The sequence below is a fragment of the Chaetodon auriga genome, chromosome 13 (assembly GCF_051107435.1).
Source record: "Chaetodon auriga isolate fChaAug3 chromosome 13, fChaAug3.hap1, whole genome shotgun sequence".
Taxonomy (NCBI): domain Eukaryota; kingdom Metazoa; phylum Chordata; class Actinopteri; order Chaetodontiformes; family Chaetodontidae; genus Chaetodon; species Chaetodon auriga.
The window spans coordinates 14,614,273-14,631,605 of NC_135086.1; the positions used below are offsets into that span (position 1 = coordinate 14,614,273).

At 41.0% G+C, this 17,333-nt stretch overlaps 1 protein-coding gene across 2 annotated transcripts in view; it reads right to left on the reverse strand.

Annotated features, from left to right (window-relative positions):
- Positions 1-17,333, reverse strand: part of gpc6b (glypican 6b) — an 80,717-nt gene that overhangs the window by 23,737 nt on the left and 39,647 nt on the right. For both annotated transcript variants that reach the window (XM_076747228.1, XM_076747227.1), the window contains exons 5-6: positions 900-1,030; positions 112-255 (exon numbers count right to left, since the gene is read on the reverse strand). In XM_076747228.1, the coding sequence (XP_076603343.1) occupies positions 112-255; positions 900-1,030 (275 nt within the window). The remainder of the gene's footprint in view (positions 1-111; positions 256-899; positions 1,031-17,333) is intronic.

Here is a 17,333-nt window from a genome sequence, read left to right on the forward strand (position 1 = left end):
CGATGGCAAATCACCAGCTTTAATCAACAGTGTCAAGTCAGAAAGACAAATGATGTTTACACTGAAGCAGTGTCTTGCCTGAAAACAGCAACACTGGCTCTGTCTCCTTACCAGTCTGTCGAGGCTTGTGCCAGCTGCAGTGGTAGGCCGCTCCTCTGGGCTGTACGGCCTGAAGCGAGCGTTGAACACATCCGAAACACCACGGGTAGACCTAGTCATTTCTGCGGGTTTTGGCTGGCCACAGCCTTGAAAAACCTGCAATTACAAAAACATGGGCACCCAATTGTCAGGGGTTTAAATTACTCTGGATGCAGAAAATAGGGAAAACATGCTGTTTTGTTAAGGTCTTGTGAAGCATTCACCCCACATTACCGGCGTGACAGTGCTCTTTGTCAAGCTGAGGTAACCACGTTGATAGGTGATTCAACTAAGAGCTGTGACCGATGCTATTTACGATGGTGGAGTTACGTTTTTACGGGCTTTTGGGAAAATACCACATATACTTAAACCATAAACAAAACTGCATCTGTTGCATGGGAAAGCCAACAGAGCATTTAGCTTTGAATGAGAACTGGCATCCAAAAACTGTGTAGGCTGAAAAAATTCTTCACAACCACCTACCTTTTTTTTTTCTTTCTGACTACAATTTTGTGGGCAAAGAAAAATGCAGTAAAACACAGGAAACACATTAACTACTGTTAGTTGAACTAAGATTATCTGACCAAATTGAAACATATAATTCAAATACAAGACCTAAACTTGGACATAATTAGAACGTGTCGTACTACACACCTTAGACACAGCCCAGTATGACTTAAAGCAAGCTCCCCTCTTAGCTCCTCCACAGCTCTTTCTGAGGTCTTACTTTCCTTCTCTGGATATAAACCAGATTGACATACCCTGTAAGAGACCTGAGCACTGTTGTCTTGCATATTCATGATGGCCTCTGAAATCTTGACATCAATAGGCTCCATGACGGATTCAATGTTGAAAGGTCCCTCCAGCCTCTGTGCCACCAGCAGCATGGCATCTGTCATAACAGTGGAAAAAAAGGTGGGGTGTTGAAGGGAGGACAAGCAGAGGTGCAAAAAGACATAATTTAGTTAAAAAAATAACCCCAAAACAAACATGTTTCAATGTTACCTAAGTGGTCATGAATAGTTGCTTTTTAAACAGTATGCAGCATGCCATGATTTGGATGCAAGCAGGGGAATGATTGCATCGGAAAGCAACTGACCATCGCTATTTTCAGTCAATATATCTGAATAGCATGTACTATGTGGTACTGCTCACATGCTTAGTGAGACATTCCTGTCACGTCTGATGTGGCAGGGTCCAATATTAGTAACGCTTGGGAGGGCTTGTGCGCTGCAACTTGAGAAAATACAAACATACAGTGTGATTACACGTTTACAAGTTCACTGCAAATGCAGAAAACACATTCATAAACTGGCTCCATTCATGTCCTTCCATACTTCTCTGCTGCGGTGCACCTAAGTTCATCTGTGTACAGTTTGCAGTGTTTCTATATTTGCTTGTATGGTTATTATTATTATTTGTTTCTGCTAGTGTTTTGCATAATTGCTTGCATTTTCTTGATGCTGGTTTTCTGTATTTTGAAGCAATTTCCAAAATACAATGCATTAGTTGTCAAGCTGGTGAGTATGCTTTCCTTATTTGTTTCTGTTTTCTCTCGTTCCTTCTGTTTTCTTAAGCTGCTGTGTGTCAGGCTCTGTCAGCTCGCACTGAGACTTAAAAAAAAGGAAAAACAAAAATAGAGGTCGATTCTACAGACAACCAAAGAAACACTGTTAACTTCCATATTGCACATTTCTATTTACAAGCCCGATTCTGAAAAAGCTGGCGTGCTGTGGAAAACGTAAAGAAAACCAGAATGCAGTAATTAGCAAACAAACTGTTTACTGACAAAAGTTTTGAAAGTGTTCCTGAGCCCGTGTATTAATCTCCTTTATACAATCACATGTTCACAAAGTGGTGAACCTCGCTCCGTCCTCACGTTTGAGGGACTGAGCCTTTCCAGGATGCCCCTTTCATACACAATCATGATACTATCACCTGTTACCCATAACAAATTGTCAGCTTCTTATGCAACACTTCAGCAAAGGTCACAGATTCAAACTGCATTGCATCTTTCTGATTACTGCACAGTACTGCCAGGTACCTCTGCCCTCTCCTTACAGTCGACTCTTATGAAGCCTGAACGTTTCTTGGGGCAAATTTGATTTTTATGTAGATCAACTCATTCAAGTCAATGAAATTTGGTTATGTTGGCCGCAACAAAAAGCGCTGATGAATCATGGATTTAATAGAACTTTTGAAAAGCTAAGCATTTATTTACATCGGCTGTGGGAAATGAATACGATAAGGTCAGTGGCTCATTAATATCATCGTGTGGACGCAAGCCAGAGGGGCTTGTTGAACATGAGACACTTATCATCACCATTATCACCTCCACAGAGTCCTTTTGCTTTCATCGCGTTCAATGAAAGCCTCTGACCGCTTTATATAAAAGTGCTGCATTCAAAATATTTCATATTTACAACTGTGGCGGCTGTGGAGCTAGTTAGGCAATAGCTGTTAGCCTTCAGAGGCTAAGTGAGTTAATTGATATTACCACGAAACAGATCTTTAGTGCTCTCAGAGCTAATGTGTCTCCATAATGGCAGTTCTGCATTTGAATGACGTACCACAGGGAGCCGGACATCACCAAACCACTAACTCATAACCGGGCCCAGATCTGGAGACAGCACTTAGGCAGTTTCTCCATCCACAGACCTCCCAGGACAAGACCTCACTAGCAGGCTGTCATAACGACTCTTCAATTACCTCGTTACTAAATAGGCTCATCCTGTCATTTGGAGACTACAGAAACAATGGCTTCTTACTGTACATGCCGCCTTAACAGTTTATTTAATCAGCACAAACATGCAGTCAGCGGTGCGTTGTTTTGTTAAATAACATCTTATATATTTCTTTTGGCTTGCTGCTCCAACCACTCCACCCATCATAAGAAAATGGCGTAATTTATTCCCAAACTGCAAAGGCACAGATAATATTCCAGAGAACAGACCAAAAAAAAAAAAGAGCGAGTGAAACTGTAAAAAAAAAAAACATTTCTATGAACTTAATTGAAACTAATATTCTCTATAAAAGGTAGCCAGGTACTTAAAGGGAATATAGGGGACAAAAACTGTACCTGAAAAGAAAAGGAAATCAAAATTACACTCAGTTTCTTTTGATAGCAGGCCTGTCTAGCTTTTCATTCTTCTGGGACCTGAGATCAGTAATGGCAGAGGAAAAGAGCTGAGAAACATTAGCTCAGCTCTGGCTCCATTTCCTTTCCAATTATGGCAAAATCGGAGCCTTTGAAGAGCTCTTCTGTTTGTTTACACTGTGGACTGCAAATAGCCTGTGATGCTTGCTGAGATTTTAATATACAGACTATATCAGTGCCAAATGGTTTCCTACAGTAGCACTTCAATTGCACCACTCTGTAACCATATGGTGTCAGTGTAGATGACACCTGCACCAGCAGGACAATCAAACAAAGAAAATGTGACTTGCTACAACTCGTCTATTAGCTTTGATGCTCATCAGTTGTTAGAATGTGTTTGACACTGAACTGCAATTAAGACAGAATTGGTTTCTTTTGCGGTTTTTGCCTGAAAACAATTTGACTTAGGCATTGCTATAAAGCATGCTGTTAAATCTGTTTATGATGGAAATTCATTCAACTGCCCCAGGTGTGTCTGCTTACTTTATGACAAACAGACAGAGAAAAAAAATCTAAATTCAAACATGTGCTTCAAAAACAGTGCAAATACTAAAAATTTAGGTCAAGGGAGCCAACTGGGAAAAACTCATATTTCATAATAACAGAAAAGAAGAGTGCCTCTAGCATCAGAGACGATGGCAATCTTTCCCTACGATGGTGACTTATCTGTAACTTATCAGATGGGCTCGACAAACAGGGGGAGCTGGGATCTTTGTCTTCATATATAACTGAGGGAGAGCAGACAGAGACGGAGGAGAGAGGGGAAGAAGAGAGCAGGGGAACGAGAAGTGGTGCCGATTGGGTTGAGTCAGGCCGGGGTACGGCTTTGTCCCAGAGGAAGAGGGACTCCTGCACTGCGTGTGGAAAAACCTACATGGAGAATTAATGACTCTCATTTATGAGGAGTGCATGAAGTCCAGTCCACTGTGGCATGGCTGCCACTCTGAGCCAAATTTTTGCCTGCATCACTTTTGCAGGACCGAGATAGGCCACTGGCCAGCCGCAGGAAATCTTTTTATCATCACGAAACAGCCGTGCAAATAGACACATCTTGTCCTATTCTGAGCTGAGAGGTTTTAAAAACAACTGAGACTGGGCCTTACTGGATATAGACATGTAGAACTAAAAGACACCGCACCATGAAAGCAAAGCGTGATCCGGATATTTAGCTTCATATTGGAGGTTAATGTTTCAGTTTGTGATGTGAAACACGCTTATTTGCACTGTCTTGCTAAACAGCTACAAAAAAAAATCTGAGGAGGTAATATTACTCTGGGCTCTGCCTCTTTATCGAGATTGATGTCCACTTAAATTCAGGCTATGTCAGCCAGCGGCAACCTCCAGCAGACAAGGACAAATAAGGAAAGTGAACAGGCCCATCTATGGCTCTTTGCCTGTGAAGAGCTCCACAGAATGAAAAATGGCTCGAGTGTAATTTAGATTCTGTAAAGCATAGCTCATCTGTGGTTCAGTCAACCAACAAATGGCGCTATATGAAACGGTATAAAAATAGGAAAGAAAAAAAAATGCATGTTGTTTCTTGGGCATACTTTGTCCTGATCAAAAAAGTCCTTGAACATACACATATGTGCACACACACACACAGAGGCACACACACACATTATGTACACATAAGCACAAAGACACATTTGCACATACTGTTAAAAAAAAAATAAATAGCACTTTTAAAGTATTAACAGCAATAAAACAGCCGGCACTCTCAGACCATCAAGGGTTCATTCTTCCTACAAAACCATAAAAGTTTTCTTCAGAATGATCATTTCTTCTTTTATTAAAAATCTCATATACAAAGGGAATTTGTCCATAGTAGACAAGCTGGTGGCTGCTCGTCTTCTCTGTCAACCTCCAGTGACTCTCAGAGAAAAGGTCAACATACTGTATATGAAAGTATCCTCAGCTGATACAAAGATTACAAAGAACATGTCACGACCGTACAAATACAGTACACAGCAAGAGAGAGTATTTCTACAAGATGTAGAGCTTTGTTCAGCTTAAAGTCTGGGAGACAACGTGATATAGATCTGCAGTCCTGTATGCACAGCAACTGCTGCCAGCTTGATGGAGGAGAATGAGCCTCTTCCAGACAGATTTTCTGCTCTGCTGTGGAAATAGCTTTATCTTAAACATACTGAAGAATACTGAACTAAAAGATGCTCATTAACATGTCCTGTTCTGCTGTATCACATGACAGCCAAAACACCAATGAGAGCCTGCGTGTTGGGAAATGATGGGAATTCTTGGAGAGGCGTCGTCAATAGGAGCCTTCAGAATGGAGCTTATCGCTTGTAAATACAATCTACTGAGGTGAAGGCGGTTTAGTTGGCCTTTACAAAGTCCTGTTTTAAAAAGGAATTTTGCCATATGGCTCTATGAATGGCAACCCTGTCAGTGCACCACTTTGGTCCAAACCAAAATATCTCATGTTTCCCAGAGGATGAATTTCCTGTCGCACCGCAGCAGGTGAAAGTTTTCCCTTATCCGGTGAAGCAACATCTACTAGATGAACTAGACCGAAATATTGTAGACATTCATGATTCTGAGATGATATATCCCCTGACTTTTCCTCTACTGCCACCGTGAGGTCAACATTTGTGGTTTTGAGTGACGCATCACAACAACTATTGGATGGATCGCCATGAATTTCGGCACAGTCGTTCACGTGCCCCTCAGGAGGAACTGTAATAACTCTGATGATTCATTAACTTTTCATAGAGCCATCAGCAGGTCAGAACGTCTACTTTCCCACAGAGACATTCCCATTAGCCTCAGTGGTACTTTGCATCTAATGCTAATTTGCAAATACATACTAACTAAAGGCTAAAATAAGATGGCGAACAGGGTAATATTACATGCTGAACAATAAGATGTTAGCATAGTCGCTGCGAGCATATTAGCATGCCAGCATTAGCATTTAGGTCAAAGGACGGTTGTGCCTAAGGCCAGAGATCTGCTTTCTTTTAACTACATGCTTGCATATCCATGATGTCCGCCTTGTGTGATGGCAAGCCGCTCTGCTGAACTGGCTGGTCTTTTGAAAATACTGGTGGTGTCCTCCATCATCAGTTTCTCACATTGGCAGAATGACGGTGACATACTCACCATTTTCACAATGTGCTTGGTTTAGGGGCCTTACGTATCATTTGCGATGGCACTGTTTTGATCCCCGAATTAACAAAATAGTAACATCCTCGAGTCGAGTGCCATGTTTATTGTTTAAATTATGCAAATCTAGAAGTACTATACTGTCCGAATTAATTGCGTGGTTAAAAATCAAGTACAATCTAAGAGAGCTGTAAAATCCATGTTTGAATATAACATGACACTCATCATCATTCTTTTTCCATTATTACCGCACAGATTTGCAAAGGAGTGATGACAGCACACGAAACACTGTGCAAGGCTACTAACATAAAAGCCATAAACAAGAGCAGCATTGATACTGTGCTGCACTGCTAATGAAACCAAGCCACATAATCCAATAATGAGGCATTCAAAGGCAGATTGTGTTACTGATGGGGTTGGAGATGAAATTTCTGTCTATGGATGCTGACAGGAGTGTTTCAACTATTTTGACCACAAGTATGTTAAAGACGTCCTTCCCCCTGATGAACATCCTTGTTTGCGCTTTGTAAATGCAACATGTTAAGGAGCACCTCAACGCCACAAACGTCAGATGTGATCTGGACAGTAAAAACAATGAAGCAGCTCAGAGCAAAGACAATGATAGGCCTCGCTGCTCCTAAAGACGCCACGGAGAATCATTTCTCTCTCTTCACAAAATTTCTCTCTTTCTGCAGATTCATAATTGCACAGGTGGGAAGTGAATCTGTAATTAGATCCACTCAACCACATCTTCATGTAGCTGTGAGTGATTAGGAAAGCCAAGAACTATAAAAAAAAAAAAAAAGGGAAATTAATGTTGTCGCTACAGATGCCTTTGCAGAGGCGAGAGCACAGTGTTCACCCGGTGCTGCTTTATGAAGGTGCGCAATATATTCTACAATATTTGTTTGAAATCTGTAGACAGATGATGTACAAGGGTGGCTCTGCCAGAAATAACTCCTGTCTGTGGAAGGCTTATAATGTAATTTATTAAAGAAACTAGATAGTTTTGTATATTCCAAGAAGCAGACTGAACTAGGCAAGACAAAAACAACACAACACTGCTTTTCCTCTTTTGGTTCAACTGGTTTAAGGCACAGTCTTCACGACAGAAACTAAATACCAAAGAAAGCAGGTTAGAAAGTTAGAAGTCCAGTTTCTCTGCTCAGTGTTTCTTTGCTGAGATGTGGTGCAGGAACGTGGTTTAAAAGCTGCAACTGCCAGGAAGAAGATACACACTTGATTTGACAAACTCAGGTGGCTGAAGCCTCATATTAGCTTCTGAACCTAAAGGAATAATTAGATATTTGGGGCTTGTTTGATTTCTGGTGTAGAGTTAGATGAGAAGATCAATCCCACTCTCATCTCTGCCCTCAAAGGCTTTAGCAAGCAGCTGGTAGGTTTAACTTAGCACAAAGACTGGAAACAGCTATCCTGGCTCTGTCAAGCAGTAATAAAGTCTGGCCACCAGCACCTCTAAAGTTCACTAATCAACACGTTATGTCTCATTTGTTCAGTTGATCAGTACAAAAATGTGAAATGAAAAAAAAAAAGGCAATTCTGCGTTATGTGGGTGGTTATGTGCCAGACTAATTCTTGACCGGGAACAGTTTCCAGGCAACCAGTAGGGAGTGTGGATTTGTCCCCAACTTTGCAGTTACTTTGGTGAGCAATCTCTTCATGTCAACTATGAACAGAAGGCACCATTACAATGGAAATGGTAATCTCAATACGTACATACTTTGCAGACTTGCAAAAATCCTAATTCTGAAAAGCAGGCTGATGCACGAGCATTAGACTGGTTTGATTTCTTTTGGCTTCTGGGAAGGGGAAACAAATCATCACCTTTCGGTGAACTTTTTAGCAAACAGTTGCTTATTTACACATCCAGCAGGAACGGAGCAGCATTAGCATTCGTTTGGAGTCGCGTCTCTGATCACCTGGTGAATTTAAGTTCAATTTTCACTCTCTTTTCAGCTCTGCTTTTATTTCGACTGACTCCTGAGGGAAATATCACACTTTTTAGATGCTAAATGCTTCAAGTTCACCAGCTATTCGCTAACTGTGTCTGTCTCCAGTTTGGGCAGATTCAGTCTGTAAGTTCATCACTCCAACAGATACATTGCTATTATAAAAATGTTGATTATAGCCTCTTTAAAAAATAGCACTTCAAGAGCACCTGGTGTGTCCCACTCTCTACAGAACAACAGTCCAGGTTCAAGAACCGTTATCTTGAATTTCTTTCAGTATTTATATCATATATGTTTTATTAGAGTTGAGGACAGATTTTGCTTTCCACTGTAGCAAATTTTACTAGTTTGCAGAGTTTGCATTGCAGCTTTGTATTTTCTGCCCATGGGTGGTGAAACACGCCACAGAGATTAGACAGTGCAAACAACCATTATAAATCCATTTAACTCCAAAGTCGTGGGTAAAATGGCTTTTAGGCACCACTGTTCTAAATCACTGCTGTTCAAAAGCATCTGTCCTCTGGATGGAAATGCAGACCTCACACAGGAAGGAAAAACACAGGATGCAGGTATCCTTGCCACTAATTTTCTTTTGACATTTCATCACAGACTGGACCCCATACAAGGTGGAGACAATGATGGCCAGCTGTAAGAAGTCTGCATATTCAAATTAAACTTTGTTCCTTTAGCTGTGGGTGTTGCAGGAACTGAAATGTCAACTAAATATAAAGGCCTGTGGCTGCACTTTGCTGCTTGTGAGAGCTCAAGCTCCCTGGTTTCAAAACCACCGTTCGGCAGATCTGATTGCAAAGTCAGATGTGTTATTAGGCACACATCAGATACAAGGCGACTTTCCGTCTCCCTTTTTCTTGGAGGTAATCTAATAAATCATTGATATAGCATGCACAGAAAGCACAGGGGCTCATTGAGACAATCATATAAAGCGTCAGCGTGCGAGTCAATAGCTACTTCAAGTCATAAATAAGGAGCGAGTCTAAATGTTTCATGACGAACCGAGACAGTAAACACATTACTCCAGATTTTAAATACTGCACCGACAGATGCAGGATGTGATCAAAAGTGGCATTAAGGCCATATTTTTAAACTTCATTCATGTTATTCAGCAAGCAACTATCATGCCCAGCTGTTTGATAAGAAAACAAAGAGAAGTAATTGAAAGAATAACCCATTATTTCCAGCAGTCGAATATAATGAGTACATTTCCTCAAGTATTGTGGTTAAGTAAGAATTTGAGGTACGTGAGGTACTACCAAATCAACTGGAAACTAATTTGACTTTTGTTAAGGTCAAGATTTCATAGCTCTAGCTTGTCAAATGTGAGTATTTACAGCCTTTCTTTTACATTAATTTAATAATTTTAATCTATTTTTAATAATTGAGAATTTGCATTTGGACAAAACAAGAAATGTGAACATGTTTCTTTGGGTTCTGGATAATTGTGACTGCATTTCTCACTATTTTCTGAATTTTCACAAACCAAACGATCAGTTAATTAAGAAAACAATCAGCACATCAATTCTTAATGATCATCACTAGTTGCAGCAAAAATTAGCTTCACCTCAATGAGCTACAACATTGAAATGCTGATGACACTTACATATTTAATCACACATGGGGCCAAGAAAGTACCTGACTGTACCGATGCTAACTTCAGCTACATTTCAATTTATATTTTACTTGTACGAGAGTATTTTTACAGTGTGGTGTTACTACTTCATTGTTGTAAAACATCTTAATCCCACTGCTGATTATTTCACAGGGGACTGCTGTCACAGGAAAGTGGCTGCTACCATTCACATAGATTCAAGCCTACACTTGGCGCTCCGTACTCAATTATATTACATTAGCGCCAAATAGAGACACGCTTTAGCTCTTTCAGTGAAGTTGCGCTCTCACTCGCCCACTCATGTGCCCTCTTTCTTCCTTTACCAGACCAGTTGCAGACTCAAATGAATACACTTTAAACATTAATAACACTGAATGAAATGATGCGTAATGGAAACATCTGATCGCTAAAGCTGAGCATTGTCTGAGGCACATTCAGCCCTGGTCAGGAGGAGAGTCATTCAGTCAGGCTGGATGATGTGCGTTGAGCCACTCAGATTGCCAACGTATGTGTCCCTGTGTAGGTGTGAAAGGAGTATCAGCTCGCCTTAATCACGGTCAAGTGTGAAGATGTGAGATGTATCAGTGTCTGAATTCATGCTGGTAAAAGCAGAACCCTTCAGCATCCTTGTGAGCGGAAAATATTTTGGTCTAGTCATGCGGTCTGACTCTCAGCCATGGGTTGTCCACTCACAGTGTGTTAGAGACGGTTTTTCTACTCAATATTTTATTCATGAGGAATTTTTCACAAAGGAAAGGATATGTTGCTGGCTGGAATTTTCATAAACAGCGAGGCTGCGGCTGGCTCCAGTTACCAAGTGAAACAAATCACCTAATTAAAAAGAAATGAGCGCATAGAATCGATGCACATCACTTCCAATGTGGTGACATGTCCCTCCAGAGAGAACAACAGCCTGTAAACACCAATGCAACAAGATTGCAAATAAAGCAGTGGCGGTGGCAACCAGTTCACTTATGAATTACTTGAAGCCAACTTGTGTCTCACTGCGAATATTGTGAAGGTGCAGGGGGAGAAGCTCCATCACAGGTGTCAAACACCTGTCAACACAAAAAAATGATAATGGCACATGGGGTGGAAGCTGCAGTGGACAATATTCATCACCACAGCATGCGGCTGATATTCAAACAACCTGAGGAAGAAGACGTCCGTGCAGACAGCCTGATAAATAACATCAAAACTGGTTAAAAACAGCCTGCTTCAGAACACTCGACAAAAAGAACGCCCAACCGGAAGAGTTCTTGAACACAAAGACAAGTAAACACTGTCAAAGCGATCATCTTAAAACAGATATCCAGTGCTTTATGCGGGAGGCATAATGCTCCATACCATCCCAGAGGACTTGGCGTGTGGGTTCTGAATATGTTCCCAGGTGCGAAAACAGACTGACAGCTGTTCATCAGTCGCTCAATGCTTCAAGTAATTCATGTAATTAAACTCTAATCCTCCTCTTAATCTCATCAAATTGCACATGGACTGCTTTTTTAACCAGATGTTTATAAGGACGAGCAAAGCAAGCAGCGTTTAAGTCTGGTTAATTTAAGTGGTATTTGCAATGGGTTTATTAGCAGAATGGATATAAAATACTGCTTAAAAACATACTATAATTAGCATCTGTTTCCATAATGAAGGCCTTGTCTTTAGGAGCAGAATGGGGATAGGTCAGCAAGGATTTGTCTTCCAGTGGGAACGAATGGATTCCAGACTGACTACTCAGCAGCCCCATTTAATCCACGGTATGATTTATTCAGATTTGATTTATTCGGTGGAACATTAAGGAAGAAGCGCAGGTTACACACTGACATTCTCGCTCTGTTTATCTCATGTTTTCTAAAACTGCAGGTGTTATTTTAGCTGCTGCATGTCAAGCAAATGTTTAGTAACGCTACTGAGTAAAAGTGTTTCATACCAATATTAATAATGACATGATGCTCTACTACAGCGATATTAGTTCCAGGAAAAAGCACCTTTCCAAATGAATCTGAAATGACAGTGTGAGACCGGTGTAATTGACATTGGCCTTTTGAAGCCTGCAGAGCTTTAAATGAAATTTCTTGGTCATAATTTATTTTGCTTGTCTAATTAATCTCTTGCTCAGGGGCAAGCAAAAAAAAAGCATATGCACAAGGACATTTGATCTAAGGCTGTTAGTGGATACTTAAAAGATATCCTGCGCATGCACACTGTATGTCACATATAAATCAAGTGGGATGATTGGAATCATTTATTCTCAGGAATATGCAGCAATGCAGCTGCTCTTCAAGCACACATCTGTTTCAGTTTGCCTCTGGTGGTGCCACATCGGCCCCTTTCTGCCTCACACTCACATAGTGGATAAATAAAGGTGAGACCTCGGTTAATGTGAAGTGGGACAATTTTTTTTTTTTTTTTTTTTTTTACATTCAAGTTCCATCACGAGTTGGAACGTATTTAATCAGAGGGTATTATTTCCTGCAGGTGGAGTCGTTGGGTGAGAAGGGCTTGTTGGGGAAAATCGTTGCTATCAGGCACACAGCCTCTAGGTTTAAAGGATTTCTCACTCTTTGCTTGGATTAGTTTTTGCCTCACCAATATCTTGTCTTCTCTGGTCAGTGGAGCAGGTATATGATGTTGGTCTGAATGGATGCCACAGGAATCAAGATGAATATCTTAGCCGCGAGTCTGTGCCGGCTCTGTGTCAGGACTATCAGGTGTTTCTCACAATTTCTCTCTGAGCCCTCAAGCCATGGCGCCTTATTCTTTTGCAGCGAGCTGATTTAACCCAGTTAAAGTTGAGAAGGCGACTAACTGTCAGGTCTGAGTAATAATCATTGACTGTTGCGGATGAGAACGACACGTTTGTACGGTATGAGTCAGCACGCTACTCATTGACTGTACACACATTAGGATAATTTGTCCGCCTGTGCTGAACATGAAGCAGCCTTCCTGACAATTTAACACCAAGAGCCAAGTCAATATCTTCTTTGTGGTTAGACCTTAAGCTAATTGAAAATCCTTCATCCCATAATGAGCATGAAATGTCAGAGCCAAAAGATATAGAACTGGCATTTAATCTACACGGACGGACAATAATCCAATTGACAAGAGTCCTGATGAAGACAGAATGACCGTTGCTCCGGGATTAAATGTGAAATTGTCAAATTCAAGCGGAGCCGTGTCTGAATTTCATTCTTAGTTAGTGGAGTAAATGTAGACATTTCTAGGTGGACTGAAGCACACTTGGTGTATGTAACATTACTGACTCTCATTAATATACATTGTGATATATTAGCGGAGACAAATCGAGAGCTTGAGTTTGTGTTCGTGTGTGGGGTTTCTCACACATTCTAAAGCAGCTCAGGTGAAAATGTGACTCTTAAATATCTGTAGGTGTGACTGTGAGCGTGACTGTCTGTTTACATGTGTTATCTCACTGAATTAATCCAGTGTGTCACTCCGGCAACCCACATAACCCAGAACAGGATAAGCGGTTTGTATATAGATGGATGGAGACTAACATTACGCTATATGCAAACACACTTCAAAACAGACTGTCAGGTATGATGAACATATTGTCAAGTCTTATTAATAGCTTTTGATGTCGCCCTGTTTACTTTGTTGAAGGTAAACTGTCACTTCGCAACCAATTATGAACACAACAGGGCTGGAATAGCAACAGAAGCAACAGGAATAACATTCTGTGTTTCCATTGTCGATTTATCTGCGTATTATTTTCTTGACAAAAAAATTATATAAACTCAAATTGGCAGAAAATAGTGAAAAATGCTAAACACAATATCTCAGAATCCAAGTCTTCAAATATCTTGTTTTGTTTGAACAACAGTCTAAAACCCAAACATATGGAGTTTGTCAGATATAAAACAGAAAAATCACTTTCAAGAACCCTGAGTAGCTGGCATTTTTTTAAAATCATTTTCATTAATTAAGTAATTTTTAAAGCTCTGTGCTTGATGCCTTTAGCTTACCAGTAATACAGTAATACTGAATTATAAAAAAAACACTGAAATTTAGCCTATATGCACAGATTTGAATTAAGTCATATTTTCAATGCAAATAGGCGATATGATATTTGTATGAGTTACTTTTTTGCCCTGTGTTTCATTTGCTGTTGGAAACTTAATTTTGTATATATTCAGAGTTAAGACACACAATGAGTCTGAAGCAACAATGCACACGGTGTTTATGATATTCGCTCTGGGTCTGCCGCTGTAGAATTAGTACAGCAGGTGTATTAATGTGAATCACATGACTGAGTCGTTGACACATAGCATCATCTTCCTCCTACCACCTGCAGACTTCCCTGGCTTCTCTTGGTTTGTTTGTTTTAATATTAGCTTGCAAAAGTGTGCACTGTGGATTACTGAAATATCATGTTGAAGCATGGCGACTGTACAGTGATGACTTTGTCTTCAATCACTGCCGCAGTCATGAATTCAATCCAGTGACAGGAGAACACTGTGGGAGGCTAAAGGTGGTCAGCGTGACTGTAAGTGAGAATGTTATTTATTGTGATGGACTGGTGACCTGTTGAGGCATTTTCCCCGACTTTTATCAAACGCTATAATAAGTTAGAGCAGCAGCACCACCTCCTATGAAAGGTCATGTGCTGTCGTCGTAACACATCACAAGCCTGGAAGACGCTCTGTCTACAGCGTTCTGCTGACGTGCTGCTGCTAAATAAAGGTTCAAGTGTTGAGCAAATATTTTCACTTCATAGCATTGAAATTCACCTCGAAAGGTCAACTAGAAACCTTTTCACAATGACTCTACATAAAAATTTCGTACACCGTGAAGTAAAAGTGCATTACATTAACAAATAAATCAAAAACTAATAGAGATGAAAACTAATATTAAACAAATACAATGTTTGTGAATGATCGTAACATTTCTTCAGTTGATTTCATCAATCAGTCATCTGCCCCTCCACCTGTCCAGTCCTGTCCCCAGTTGTCTGCTGCTGTAGTACTGGTCCTTGTCCATCTCTGCTCCCCCGGGATCTCATCAAAGGACCCGCTAGAGTTCGCCTATCAAACCTGACACCCAGGTGCATGGCGCTGTCATCCACTTCCTACATAGATCCCTCTGTCACCTGGAAAAGGCTGGGAGAACTGAGAGAATCATGTTTTTTTTTTATCTCTCCAGAGCCTTCACAACCATATAGCCCACGCCTCTGAGGAACAAGTTGGAGCGAAGAGAGGTGGACCACCACCCCACACCATGGCTAATGGACATACCTCACCAACCAACCACAGTATGTGAGGATGCAGGACTTTGAGTCTGGTTATGTACAGCAGGGGGGCCTTGCAGGGGACAGTCATGGCTCCCTTCCTCTTCACCGTCTACACTGCAGACTTCACACTCAAATCAGCGAACTGACGACTCTGCAATTGTTTGCCTCATCACAGATGTGGATGACAGGGAGAACAGAGAGCTGACCCAGGGATCTGAGGACTGGTGCCAGAGGGACCGCCTCCTGATCAATGCAGGGAAAACCAGAGAGCTGATGGTGGACGGCCACTGGTGCAAACACTCCTACACCAATGAACATCCCAGGAACGGACACCGAGATGGTGGAATCTTTCAGGTGCTGTATAATAAACTGGACTGGACTGACAATACAAATGCACTATATAATAAAGGCCAGAGCAGACTGTGTCTCCTGAGGACACTCTGCAGTGGCACCAGCCATCTTCTATGGCCTACTGGGCAACAGCATCTCAACTGCTGACAGGAAGAGACTTAAGAAGGTCAGCTCTGTCCTGGGACGCTCCCTTGCCCCAGTGGAGGTGGTGGGAGAAAGGAGGATGAGGATGATGGAAAACACACTGGCAGCTCCTTCAGTGACAGGCTGCTTCACCCACAGTGTGCGAAGGGGAGACACTGGAGATCCCTCCCCTCGACCACAGACACCGAAACTGACAAGTTCCTTCATGTGCAGTATCAGTGCATACTAAACTGTGCAATACCAATATTTCCTTAATAATGTGACTTCAATCATTGTCTGTTCTACTCAGTTTGACTTATTATAATGTTTGCTTTTATATCATATCTTCATTCTTCATTTAATGATGTTTCTTACTATTCCACAATCCCCTGTGCTGCTGTAACACTGGAGCTAATCCCGCAGTGGGATTAATAAAGAGTTATTTGATTTTATTTTATCACTGTATGCACAAATTGAATATACATCGAGATTCCTTTTGTGAAATGCAGATATCCCATGCTGTTTGCTTTAATGAGGGCCTTTATTGTGGGCCAATTCATGTATTTAGCCAATCTTCTATGGCATTTTATCAATTTCTGACCGATGATAAATGATGTAGGTCAACACAACGCAAGTTTCCAACATGCCTTGGTGTCAAGAACGGTCAAATATGGAGCCGATCAACAGAGTGAGCTACATTGCAGTCTTTAATGAAACATGTTACAATGGTATTAAGAGGCATAACTAAGAAAGCAATAATATATAATCCAAATAAACCTCAATTGAATTAGAAATCATCATTGCATAAAAACATTGTTGCACATATGGAGTTAAACACCAAGTTATTCAACCTTTATCAGTATTTGTCAAATTGGTTTAAACTGCAAGAATATATAAGAGCAGAAAAGTTACAAAACTTCAGCTTTCATTATCAGACATCCAATCGAATTATCTGTGTGTCTTCTGCGTCGCCTGGAATCTGCACCAGCTCAGAGAAGTGTTAGTTTCTATTCCCACTTGTCGGTGGTGTTTTGCTCATGTGAGAAATATTATGATGCCATGGAAGACAAAATGAGTAGCCGAGTTTACAACAGAAGATGTGCAAGATAGCATAATGAAATCTGCATTTATGTTATTTCAGGTTTTGAGAGGGGCTGGTGAACTTCATTAATGTGTGTTTACGCTCCACTACATCCCTGCTTTTAGGAGAAAGCTCCCTAAAATAACCCACGCCAGCATCTGTCAGTCTTGTCCTTTCTCCCTCTGCATTGCAGCTGCTCTGCCCCCTGCTTGTCGAACACATAGACATTCAGGCCACCATGGATCATTTGTGAAACAGATCTGCTTCCACATCGAGATCAGTGAATGCATGTATGCACAGCTTTCTGCCTGTCGTGCAGTCAGACAACCAACCAAACAAGGGCCATAATCAATACTTTGCAAAACACTGACCGCTGACCTCACTGATTACCAACGAAACATTAAGACTTAAACAAGGAGACTCACATTCTTTGACTGACATTAAATAATGACGTTGTTATTCACCGGAAAATTTGCTTTTATGCACCAAGTTTACATGTGTGTATCAAATCTATC